Raw genomic sequence first — 13,780 nt, forward strand, 5'->3', positions numbered from 1 at the left:
AAAAGCCTTTTTTTCTTCTACTTTTGTTATTTTAAAGTGCAGATGCATTTGAGTCATTTTCCCCTTTTGTTTCATATCCTTAAGATCTGCAGCTTCAAAGACAAAATGTCAGCATGCAGTCGATTTATGACTGAATTCTTGAAGAGACACTGAAGAATTACCTTGTCAATCACCCCAAGGACTCTGAAGGTCTTCAGTTCCTCGGCAGGGCTCCTTAGGTTCCAAGAGGGCCTTGAACTTAGTGATCCTGGAGGCTAATGGAAGATATCAAAGATTATACATCAATCAGGGTGGTACTTGAAGGAAGACTGCCTGCTGAAGCAAATGCCAGGCCGAAGGAAACTAAATTTATCATAAATCAGAGAGACTGAAGATGAAAGGAGAAGTTTTCTGTTTGTCCTTAGTGGGGGGAAAAAAAAACAAATTGCAAGTAAATAAAAGTCAAGATAACACTGAAAACAAAAATTTAAAAAAGAAAAAAGCAATGAATCTTTATATTTTCTATGCTTAATGGAACCGAGAAATTGATTACTTAGTTCTTACCACATAATAATAATCAATCAAAGCCTTACAGGTATTCTGGGTACAAAATAATTCAGAGATCACTGAGGAGGAGAAAGCAAATTAGAGGCTTTTTAAGTCTGAAGATCATAAAATATAGAATTATAAACGGGGTTCTCTTGCTCTCTGGTGAGCTGTATGAAATCTTTTTAATAATAAGGTGCACAACAGAAATGATTCCTAAAGCTGCCTTAGAAAAAAAGTAACTAACTATGTATCATTAATCTAGAAATTAACACCACAGCAAGAAAATTGGCAGGTGCTAACTATTCAAGTAGCTAATATGCTAATATACATAGATATTTGTCCATACTATGTTTTGTAGTTTCTCAGAGCAAATTCAAAGCTTGCATGCCAGAGGGGGAAACAACATTTCAACTGGAAGTCTTTTGGGACAAAGATCAACATTTTAAGCATCCCATATACCTCTGGCATATGAACAAATATTTTCAGCAGTTTCTAGTTGCCAACTGAGAGAATTTATTAGATCTTCCTCCAAAAATTCAACATGTAGCTTCTAGTAGAACCACAGACCTGCATTTCTTCCTCAAAAATAAGGTAATTTCATTTGCAAAGCTGCTGAATGCCAAACTCCTTTGAAGCATAACCTGGCCTCCCCAAGTAGATTTCTATCTCACAAAGGTGCAAAGGAAGAGGGAGGTCAGAATTCTGAGGCAATATTTAACTGCTGTGTCACAAAGGAAAATGGTTGGTAAGCAAATACACTGTGGATTAAATGCTTAAGTATCAGGAAAAATCAAAAATTTTTCCCTTGTGATGAGAAACTCCAAGATCCTGGCAATTTCCTGCCACCCTATTTTTCCCCCCTCAGGCATCCTTACTATGCTATCCTCCAAGGTCAAAGCAACTCCTCGAAGCCTTCCCCATTCACTCAACAACACTCTTTCCTTCCAAATTCCTTCCTAAAAATCAGTATGTATTTAAGTACTGATTGCCCACAAAATCCAAAAGAAAGGACCACAGATACATGTTCAAAAAGCTTGGAGAAAAGTGTGCTTTTCTGGGCTCAGTGTGTGGGAGTTTCTTAGTTATCTTCATTTTTTTGTATGGATCTGGTAATTGTTTTGTCACGTAAACCCTGCCAAGCAGGAACACCAATATCAGTTAAGAGAAAATAGCCCAGATTTTACAATCTAAAACTAAAGGCTTTAACAGGAAGAAGAATAAAAAAAAAGAAAACTGTACATGAACTTTTTTCTCCAAACCTAATTTCGGTTCCACATTTCAATGAGCTGTTGAAAGTATTTTGAGAGTAGGCAATTTTTCTGCAATAATGAAAAACTTCCTTTGAAACAAAGAGTTGTGCTAACACAGTTTATTCATGACAAGATTTCAAAAGCATTCTAAGGAAGACATTTAAAGGAAGAGAACATTTCCTAATCCCCTAGACTACTGTAAAAGACTTTCACTTCTATCTGCTTGCTATTACATTTTATAACCATTCCTCAATAATCACACTTTTAATATTTTCTCTTATGAATAACATTTCAACCATGAATTAAGTTCATACATCACTGCAGAAGTTAACAGTTGTCTAATAATGCTATACAATCAGATTTCTGCACCCATCCTTTCCAAAGAGACAAAAAGCCCCAGTATATATATTTTAGGTCCTTCTCTAAATGTGACCAGTGGTGGCACAGTTGGTAATAGTGTGTATACACACTGATTTTTATAAGTGTGCTCTACAGTCACTTCTTACCTTAAAGGGATTTACAATCACATCCACAGCTCCCAGCAGGCTCTCCATTTTTATCAGTTTTGCTCTTTACAGTACTTTGGTTTCACTGTTTCAAAAGTCTAATAGAAGAGCCCAATGATGGGAAGGCATCACATTCTGTTGTGAAGCAGGCTGGAAGCAAACTCTAAATTCCCAGAACAATTCCCAAAACTACAGCAATTAAGCATTCTATGAAACAGCCTGCTCCTCTGAATAGAGTAAAAATCCAAGCTCAGCATCTAGGCAGCAAGAAGAAAAATAACTAAAAACCCTCACTCTCATCAAAAAACAGAGGAACAAAAAAATATAGGAAGGAGGATAACAAAAAAAAAAGGCTTCATTTGCCTTTAGAAATGAGACAAATATTCAGAACAAACTGTCAGGCTACCTCTGCCTGCAGAAGGCCTTCAGCAGCCTGGCCAAATGCTCAGCATGCTGCTCAGGTATCCCTGGATCTTCTCTGTTGTGGTCATGCCCTCTCTATTTCCAGGCTACACTCTGAGCTGCACAGCTGGATTTATCCAGAGTTAGGACAGGCATCACCAGATCCTCTCCCACCATCACCTTTTACACCACGTGCAGATTTCAAGAGGAAAAGGCTGATGCTGATTGTGATGCTCCTGCAAGGACTCAGCAGCCTGTGGCCACTGCTTGCCTTTGGGAAGCTCTGGTTCTGTAAGCTACACAAGGAACATGGGCAGAGCCCTTGCCTCAGCTTTGGCATCACTGCCAGCAGGGAGAAGAGCAGAGGGAGGCACAGAACTCCACCAGCCAAGTAAGAGAAAGGGCATTCCATGTTAACCTCACTTAAGGCAAGAGCACTATCCCTAGCCCAGTGACACAAACACCATTTGATGGGAAATCATGGAATATCCTGAGTTGGAAGGGACTCACAAGGATCCAGCTCCTGGCCTTGCACAGGGAAACCCCAAAACCCACACCATGTGTACATCCCAGGCTGGGGACACCCCAGCATCTGTGGCAGGGTTCCTTGCACCCTTTTCCTCCTGGGATGCAGTGAAACATGAGGAATGGTGGAGTCCTGGTCCTTCCTTGGCTGCTCAAAGCAATCCATCACTGCTCAAGCAGTGATGCCCCTTGCACTGGTGTCTCAAAGCTTTCCCAACACAACTGCTATTTTCCCTGGATTTCCCTCTAATTAAATATTTGATCTTTATTTTCCCCTCTTCATTCTTTCACCCAGAAAGCTCTGCTAATTTAGCTGCTCATGCTGCCACCTTTGACATCAGTCACCACGGATCCTCAGGATAAGAAAAGAGAACTTTCATGTACACCAGTGCAGACCTGCACATCAAAATGCAATCTCCCTTTGCCACTCAGAGATCTGAGTCTGATATTTTAATATCTGTCTACCTGTAGCATAGCCAGATCTTCACTTGCAGCAAGGAGATGCCTTGTTTTGATGCAGATACACTAGAATCTGCCCTCATGGCTGTGACAGTGCTTCCAGCTCTCCTGGTATGGCAAACATCCTGGCCTCTTCCTCTCTCTGCACCAGGAGAAAACCAGGTTGGATTTCTGCATCTGAACCAGACAGAACTACAGTGTGCTTCAGGAGGCCCTCAGTGAGCACCAGCTGGGGAATACGCTTTTCCTGAAGCTGGGGCACACCTTGGACGTGATCCTAGAAGTTGAGACTGAATCTCTTATGTTAAATTTATGTCTCACAGAACTACAGCAGTGCATTTTCTTTACACTTCATGTAATTTTCAGGCACATTTAATGAGAATTTTAGGAAGCTATCTTATGGAAACCACAAAGACTGCTTCTTCCGTTCAGGCATCAGGCTTGCATGTATCTCTTGTTACTAAATTGCTTTGAAAAATCAAAAATAATTGACATTGTGAAAGACAACAGCTTTCATAATGGTGCAAAAAGAAACAACTCTGAATATGTGAAGTTAGGCGTAAGTAGAATCAGAACTAATTTCAAAGAGGGAATAAAAATATGCTTTATAAAAACTACCAAAGTTAAAACTGCCCCACAGCCTGTACCAGCAGCTGTGCTGGGCTTTGCAGCCGACAGCTATGCAAGACTCCAGCTTTCTGATGGTCAGGCCAGTAGTGTTCCCCAGAAACACTACTAATAAAGGGGCAGAGGAGAAAATGCAGCTTGAGAATCTGCAAAATGACCCAGTGCTGCTCTCACACAGTGCTCTGCAGCACTTGTCCAAGAGACAGCCCTTGAGGCTGCTGTGCTGCACCAAAGGAAGAAGAGGACAGCATTTGCTGCAGGTTGTTTTTCCAGAAGGTTCACGTGCCTGTTTAAAAGCTCCAGAAGCTGTCACCACATCTCCTGCTCTTATGGGTCACAGCAAGGCTTTTCTCAGTGTTTACAAGACACTCAGATGAGTTCCCAGCTCAAGGGCACAGCTGAGTCAGTTCCCTATGTTTCTTTTAAGCCTTCTACCCAAAACCTTTCTTTAACAATGCCAAGGATTCTCCAAATACCATCTTCTTGTGCTCCTCTCTCAACCACTTGAACTTGCAAGCAGCAGGGTGGTTGCTAAGGATGCTATCCTTGAGAGCTGCACTGCTGAAAAGTAACAAAGTAGTTGTTCTTCATTTGGTTTCCATGACATCAAAGACAATTTTGCTTCTCGGCTCTCAAATACCAGACTTTTGCCTCTTTAGGGAAATCTGGTTTTGGAAGAGGCGAGGGCCTGGCATTTCCAGCCACGAAAGAATGGCTCACTTCCTCCTTGCCTGGGTCCCCAGAGAAAAGCCAGGCTCTGTGCTTTATCTTCACAAGGTGCTCAGATGGCAAAGGGCACATTTAGTGGGCACAGTCTTTTGAGACTGCTGCAGGGGGCTCAGCACATGGCTCAGCACACGGCTGGCATCCCAGGCCTTTGGGAGATCTGACAGGCTGAGAAGTGCAGGACAATAACTGAACCTGCACTTCTGAGCTTACCCCTTCCCTTGCTGGACAGGTCTCTGGCCTGGTGGAGGAGAAGGAGGTAAAATTCCATGTGTTTAGGGCACCACAGGAAACACAAAGCCACCTCCAGCAGACAGGGGTGACAACGCAGTTTTGCCCTGTGACACCAGGTCATGAACAAGAGCACCTTGCCTTAAATGCCCACGCCCACCTTTTCCTCCGAGGTGCAAATGCCCATGACATTCCCTGCAGTGAACCATGCTTTCCATAACAAAACTGCACTCTGCCACTCCTAACAGGGGCCCAGGTACTGCACTAACTGTGACCATCATGCACTTGATGTCTTTAGGAGAAGGACACAAAGTATCTGCAAGTTGCCACTGGTATCTCCCAAATGCACTTACCACTGTCCATATGGAGTGGAATGATTCATGAAAACTCCAGTATAAACTATCTTGGGAAGTAAAAATAATAAGCAGTAACTAAAATGCAAGAATTCAGGTCTGCTCAGTGGCCAACACATGGGAACAGCCACAATCCTCATTTTCCTTAAGACATTAAGCAAAAGCACAGAGCATGCCAATTCTTTGTGGTCCCTACCACTACCCTCACAATAATTTTGAGAGTTAAGTACTTCTCCCAGGTAACTTTCAGCTATGAACAAGAGACAAACTGTTTCTCACCACAACTATCATGACCCATAAAGACCTTCTGCCCTCGATTTCAGCAAATTCCAAAATTCTAAGATAAAAGTAAAATTCATGCATTATGAAGAGCAGCAAATAAAGGAAATTAAAATACATGTACAAACTTAGGAAAAAAACAAGGCTAAATCATGGCTGCATGGCCTTTTTTGTAAACAGGAGAATCAGCCAGATGCAACACTGTGTACAAAACAAGATTTGCCATTATCGTCAATTTTGAGTCTCAACACAGAAGGAGAATGTTTTTTTATTCTGTCTGCTTTTTTTTTTTCTTGTCTTATCCCAATAAAATCTGCTTTTCTTTGGATCTGCAAAGAAGGCATGTGTCTTATTCACTACAGCATAAAAGAGGAAATACTTTACCTCTCAAGCTCACACAGAAAAATGCAACCTATTTCTTCCTCCTTCCCAACCACAGTTAGTTTTTAAACTTATAAAAAGGCAAAAATAGGTTGTTCGTGGATTTTTTTCTCTTGTTCTTCAGTTTCCAAACACACTGAGGATTCCATTCAATACAGCTTCTTCCCCATTTTCAGGGGTGTTTGACCCAAAGAAAGAATACCTAGTAGGAGTTCGTATCTGTCCAAAATATTAAATTGTTCAAAGTACAGTTCATAGCAACAGCAAGACTCCAAGCCTCACAAAATATATCCCATTTGGAACATCCTCAAAATTGTACTTGTGGGCTCTCAACATGAAATAATCTACCCTTAAAAAATCAGTGTCTTTGCTTTTTAAATTTACTTATTAGATAGACAGCTTTTAGAAGGCTTCCAATTTTTGCAGCAGTTGTCTCCTTAAAGCATTTTTAGATCTGTGCAAAGTAAGAAGCAATAATCTTCTATCCCTTTTGTTATCCCTTGATATTAGAGAGTCAGGAAGTTTGGAGCTTTTATACTTACTGCAATAGGGCAGTCATTGACAATAACACAGTTTAGCACGACTGCAGTAAAAGTCTAAAGTAGAAACAGATAAATCCTAAAGGAACTGTTTAAGGAAGGACAAGTTAGATATTTATGGAGGCTGTCTTAGAACAAGCTTTGTTTGTCTTTTGTACAAGCACAGATAAAGGCGTTCTGCTCAAGAAATTAGCACAGAAACTTCTCAAAAATCAAAAAGGAACTGATCCCACAAGCATATCCAAGAGAGACATTTCAAAGGATCAGGAAGAACCTTTGCTCTGTTAAGGACTTGTTCTGTGGAGAATTAATTTGATCCCCTCTACTCTGTGCTTGACTCACTTGTGATACATCACTATGTGCCAGGCTAAAGAAACCAACAGGTTTCTCCCTCCCTACAGGACCAACCAGCATTCTCATGGAAAAGTCAAATGAAATGTTACACTCTAGAGTGATTTTTTCCTTTACCTTTAGATTCTTCAGCATGATGAAAAATGTCTACATCATCAACCATGAGCAGCAGGAAAGCACATGAAAAGCAGTCCTTTGTTAAACCAAGTACTCCTCATAAAATTATGAAGAATGAGAAAGAATGGCAACTTAACAGAAACACAACATCAAAATACTCCTCCAGCCTCCCAAAAGAGAAATTCTAGACAGCTTTTGAACCTTAAGCTAGAATATGCTTTGCTACTTAATTATAACAAATTCTGGAAAAAAATGAATTCAGAAAAAAATTAATTAAAGCCTACCATAGAAACAGATGCATCTTCAGAGGTTTTATGGTAGAGACTGGAAATTTTTTCAGCACGCATAAGGTATTCTGCAGTCTTCCTTTTCACCGCTTCTCGACGAGTTGGACTTGATTCACCTCAATGGAGAAAAAAAAAGTCATGTTTTCTATAAAGAGAGAGGTACTAAGCAATCAAAGCACATGACTACTTTGATTCTACCTTTTTGATTTCCTTTAGGTTATTCATAATCAAACCTAAAGATATGCATCTTCTAAAAATCCAGTACTATGATCTCAGAGTTCTACACAAATAACAAATTAGGCCTTGGTATAGACTACAGTAAATAAAGCCTTTCCTATATTTCTGTTATTTGGTATATGTTCCTATGGTAACATAGATAAGAACTGAAACAAACCACTGATCCAAACCGTGCATTCCAAAAAGCAAAATCATTTAGGAAAGACAGAATAAGATGATTACAACAAAACAACAAACTTATTTTTCCCTCAGGTTGTCACCCTGTTCTTCTAAAGTTCTTCTAAATCTTCTGATGTTTACATTTTTGTAATAGAGTTTCTCACACACTTTTCATCAAAATAATCATTATTTTGTATTACTTTCTAGAAGAGGAGAGAATTAGTAGACTGTTAGTTTGACCAGTGTGGTTGGAGAAGTAGCAATTTCATCCTCAAATCCATAGTTACTTTTAGAATTCTATAAATATCAAAGTCCAAAAATAAATGTGCTTTTTTGCCTTAGACATCTCAGCATGTGAGTGTCATTCATTTCATGTCATATTGCAACATCAGGCGTCCAGTATGGACTCTCCTAATTATACATGAAGCCTAGAAATGCTATTGAAAGCAAGAAGGCAACTCAGGAGAGGCACTAAGAACTCCTGCTCTCAGCTTTTCTATGCTAGACATTCCTTGCCTCTTCTCTAGGGGTAACATGAGAAGAAAGCAATAAGGACTTGCACCAACTACTTCACTTTCCAGGTGGCTAAACAACCACTGTATTATTTCTGATCTACCCAAACTCTTGGTGAGAACCACATGGCGCCACACAAACACTGAATTCACTCTGAAGCTTTCAGTTTGGTTTAGGCATTCACATCCTGAGTGATGTATTGCTGTAACAGACTCAACCTGTGATGGCAACACCCAACCAACCTCAACCACCCAACAAGGATAAGAGACTGTGAGACACAATTGTTATAACAGAGAAATGAGATTATTATGCTGAAAAAAGACAGAGACAACTGTCCCAGAAGAAGACAGCAGAGACTTGATATGGCCCTGACAGTTTTTCCCAGCCCTAACTGAGGCAATCCAAGACTCGCAGAAACAAAGCCTTGACTGTGACAGGCTCTGCACTGCCAGGTGCAAGCAGCACCTCTCAAACCGATGCTCAACAAGGCAAGGAACTGCAAGGATATCTGCCCAACAGCTACTCCACATGAAAGACAAGGCAAGGAACAGGAGAGGCAATAAATTAAACACACAGATACACAAACCCCAACCAACGGCAGATAACAGATATTAACAAAGACTGGAGCTCGTAAGACACCGATCACTGGGCCATGAAAGGAACCGAGTGTAACCTTGAAGGAGTTCAACCAGAAACTTTGTAACTGATAAGAAAAAAAACAGGATTATTGTGGGTTATCAAGAATGAGTCTCATAAAAAAGGGCAAGCTTATTATGGAACTTCTGACAGAGAACTTACTGTGTGAATGCCTGCATTCAGAAATTACTGCAGGAGGTTTTCAGGGGGCAATTGTGGCAATGTGTAAGACGTGAGATTTTCAAGGACAGAATTAAAGGCAGGGGTCAAGGTGGATTGTTTTAAAATAGAGACTCCCATTCCTTTCATATCATGACTAGAGACTACCCAAACACACAGAACCATCACACCCAGACTCCATCAAGAGTAAGCAGAAGAGACTTTGGGTCTACTCCAAGTTCTGAGATAAGTGGTCACTTGTAAATTTTACTATCCACCTCACAGCAGGGGGAAAAAGTGATTGTTCCCTCCCTGAATATAGACATGAGACTGCTCTGCTAAAACCTTTGTCTACACTTCGTTTGAGACAGACAGAACTTCAGTGCACTTTCAGTATACAAAATTATGGCTATTTATCAATATCTCAGTAATTTCTCTCATTCTAAAGACCTAGGGAAATCTTGGTTAAAAATTCCCTTCCTAAGACTGCCAGTCTTATTCCCACCTAGGATAAAAACAAAAAAATAGCATCACTCAACTCTTTGAAGTTGAAGTTGGCATTATCAAAAGAGAGTAGATACACAATATTTTTTTTCAATAAGCCTGTGTTGCAATTTCCTAAAACAGGACTAACTCTGGCTTTCATCTCTGCAGGTAGTGTGAAAGCACCACCAAACTTCTTCGTGCTGCTGCACTGGTGAGCACCCACGTTCTCTCAGACACACCAAGTGGCAGCTGCGCGGGGAAAGCAAGACATCTGCACAGCAACAATAAACTCTGCAGCCAGCATTTCCTTCAAGCTGCTAGAAAACTGCTAGGTCAGTGTCTAAGGCTATCATAAAAGTCAAGCTTACTGCTTAATTGTTAGTTATGTGTATTTAGTTTGGATGTTTCTTGCTTTTTTCCAATGCTTCAGTAATTTTACAGTAATTAAGGCAAACCAGCTAGGATGTCCCCTCAGAGCTGTCTTTGTTCTCCCTACTTTCACAAGACATTAATTCCAGTTTTCCTTCTACTTTTCCTTCCCGAGTAATTTGTTAAATAACCTTTGCAAGCTGTTCCTCTCATTAAAATCTTCAGCCATAAAAAAGGGTGTGAATTCAAAAAATAACATTTATTCAACAAGTTCTCACATTGTATTTGTGGATAAGATCATTAACAGTTCAGTCTCTGAATACTTTAACAGGTAGATGATTGAGAATTAGGTTCATGGAAATAGGATTTTGGCTTTTTATTTTTTTGCATTAGTTTAACCAAGAAAATGTAAAAAACTACATTGCAATACAAATTCCCATTTAAACAGCCAATATCTCATAAAAATCTGTAAATAAATACAGGATATAAATTTAATAAACAAGTAAATGCTACTTAAAAAGCCTCAAATACAGACAGTAACAATAAAGACCCCATTAAGCTAAAAATAATCTTTAGCATTTGTGCCAAATTTGAGGTCATAGAACTGTTCACTTAAAACCAAATAAATCACTAAAACACAGTACTAGAACAAATCCTTATATCTGACAGATGTCAAAGCTGTGATTCAGACTCCATGGGTTTTTTTAAATGCAATGTTACATTTTGTCATGAAATATTGGTTTTGGTTAAGTAAAATGTATTTTCAAAAGCATCAATTTAATTTTATAATAAATTAGGAATAATCATTTATTCCTAGTTAAGAACTTTTGATTTAAATATTGTGTGAGCATATTGAGCTTCTATTTCCACTCTGTGGTTAGCTCACAATAATCTAAAGAGGTATCTCTCTAATTACAATTTAAACTTGAAAAGTATTTTTCTTAAAATGCCAGCAAACAGGAAATGTTTAAACTGTGTCAAAGCCTTTGATGAATCTTTACAACTGCTCATAAAAGCTCATCCTGCTTAAAATAATATTGATTTTTCATTTATTTTCCTAGATACTAGAAGATTTATGTTTCATCTGATCAGGATCAAAGCTTCTCCCCCCTCCTGATCACTGGGATTAAATCAGCAATGTTATTTTACACTTTTAAAAACTACACTGCTAAAGCAAGATATAAAAGTGCAGCAGGGCTGATCATAGGGACCTTAGAATAAAAACCCCTCAAGATTCCCCAATTCTCTCTCTCTGCTTTTGCTACAGAGCAGCTGTGCCTCACACAGATTCACATGAATGAAAATATTAAGGGGAGAAACCACCCACTTAGTTTATTTTCCATATGACTTTCCTGTAATTATTTTGTAAACTGTTCACACAACAATATATAAAAACATCTGCAAAAACAGGTAATTAATGTGTCAAGCCAAACTAATGCATTTTTTATGGTGTCCATGCTTCGTCAACTGTAATTATAACTCTTTTTAAGCAAATGATGATGTGTTTGTTGCAATGTGCAAGTGGTTATTTTAGATGCTCTGTTTACTATTACTGCAAACAGAATATAAAAACTCTACAGCTACTTTGTTGCACATATAAGCCTTCATCCACACACAGAAGCACAAGCAGGCTGCTCCCTCATTTTCCAACGGCTTTGCCTATTTCAAAGAAGTAAAAATATCCTAAAATGAAAATTGGCTTTGGAAAGGCTGACCAGGCCACCCGCTGACCAAAGTAACAGTAAGCCAGAACATTAGGACAGCAGCCAATGATTCAAAATTTGTTCTTTAATTTATATTTCTAAAGACAGCTCAGCTACAATATATTTACAAACATAGATATTCCTAACAACACTCAAATGATTTTGAGGGTTTGACAGAGGAAAACCACAAATATTGGAAGAATTGTGCCACTGAGTTCTTCTGAGACTTGTCTAATTGTCTGCCCATAGTGCACTGATTTGAATAAAAAACACAAACAAGGAGCACTTCCATAATGTATAGCAGTGGCATCTGGAAAACTAGCAACATTTATGTTTGTCTTCTTCTCAGAATCTTCACTCACACGTCACAGTACCTCAGAAGAGGACACACCTTGAAGAGATCAGCTAACTCAATGCTCAAGTGTTCAGCTCAGGTAACTGCTCATTCACACAGCAAATCTTCTGTAATTCTATCATATAGCAAAATTACCAATGCTTAGGTAGTAATTGCAAAAATCTATTGAAAGGGGGCCATATTCAATAAACTTAGACAAATAAAAAAAATTGGGTCAGTAAAGACCGTGGACAAAAATCTGTCCCTTTTCCTCAAATAATCTGGGATACTACAAGGAGAACACATCTCAGACACACAGAAGTGCTGTCAAAATTGCTCTGGCGTGTAACTATTCTCTTCCAAGGATCCAGGATGAAGTCATGGGGAAGTCTGTTTCTCTCTGGATGATAAAGATATTTCTAGTTGCCACTTGCTACTAACATATACAAAAAAAACCCCAAAAATCATTAAATCATTATATGCAGCACCCACCCAGGAATTCTAGATATCCCTTCCTTTCTTTGTGCCTGACCAGTTCCAAATCATCCCCCTTAAGGTGTTAAGAGGTTTTCCTCAGTAAGAGTTAATCTGTCAGGGCAACACAGGTGCACTCCCTACTTGAGTAGGTGGGTGGCCAGGACAGGAATATTTTCACAGAAAAAGTAAGGCCATAAAGTTAATATTACTTGTCCCAATCCTCTGTGACCTCCTCTTCCTGCTTTTCTCTCAGACTTACTAAAAATATATGTGGGCTGCCTTCCTTTAAAGAAGATATCAGAAGAGATTTGCTCCAGGAAGGAATATCCTCTTGCAGAACAAGCTACAAGGAACTTGTACGAGACTGCCTGTTGTGCCAGCCCCAAACTCCACGTTCTTAACAATTTAAACAGTAAAACTTTCTCTAAATACTGAAATCTTCAATGAAACATTTATAATTGCCAAATCTAACAGCTATAATACCATTTTTTATTTTTAAAAGTTTCTTTATCTTCTTCACAGTCTTCCTGCACATATCACCCAGCTGGATTGCTGAATTTTTCAAAGAATTGCTCTCTATAAAAATGCAAGGGAGTAAGCCTTAAAAGATTTATTTCTTCTCACAATGAAAAGAGGTTTAGCAGCACCTTCCTTATTAGTGGGTAGCCCAGCTGTTATTTTTGCCTAATTGGTTCAAGAGGACCTCTGTTCTTCTTAGGGCAAACACTTCTTACATCATGTGAAGCAGACTCCTTTGTCCATATTAGCCAAACAAAAGCTCAGGCACACCGTAAGTGACAATGCGACTCATAATCCAGCACGGGTTTGTGATGACTTTGGACACTGTTTTATAACCCCAAAATTTATTTCAGGAAGGGGAAAAGCTGCTGATTTTGGAACGAGTCTCCACCAACTTTCACAGGAGGGAGGGTAACCTTTAATTCTCAAACAATTACTTAAGTGAAATGTGGCAGGTGCTGGGGTAGACGGATACTGCAGCATCAAGGAAAGAGCTATAGATTTGAGCAGCAGGTGGGGCTTGGAATTGTGAAATAAGACCACTACCTCATCAGCTCTAGTATGCTTTACATTATATTAACAGTGAGTTACTTTGAGGTGCTGATCAAATTCTGCTGCTGAAAAAAA

At 39.3% G+C, this 13,780-nt stretch overlaps 1 protein-coding gene across 1 annotated transcript in view; it reads right to left on the reverse strand.

Annotated features, from left to right (window-relative positions):
- Positions 1 to 13,780, reverse strand: part of RPS6KC1 (ribosomal protein S6 kinase C1) — an 85,751-nt gene that overhangs the window by 40,776 nt on the left and 31,195 nt on the right. Inside the window, exons 8-9 of the mRNA XM_054280143.1 lie at positions 7,559 to 7,677; positions 162 to 254 (exon numbers count right to left, since the gene is read on the reverse strand). Of these exons, the coding sequence (XP_054136118.1) occupies positions 162 to 254; positions 7,559 to 7,677 (212 nt within the window). The remainder of the gene's footprint in view (positions 1 to 161; positions 255 to 7,558; positions 7,678 to 13,780) is intronic.

The sequence above is a fragment of the Melozone crissalis genome, unplaced genomic scaffold, assembly GCF_028551555.1.
Source record: "Melozone crissalis strain CALT ecotype California unplaced genomic scaffold, PUWL_Pcris_2 ptg000027l_1, whole genome shotgun sequence".
Taxonomy (NCBI): domain Eukaryota; kingdom Metazoa; phylum Chordata; class Aves; order Passeriformes; family Passerellidae; genus Melozone; species Melozone crissalis.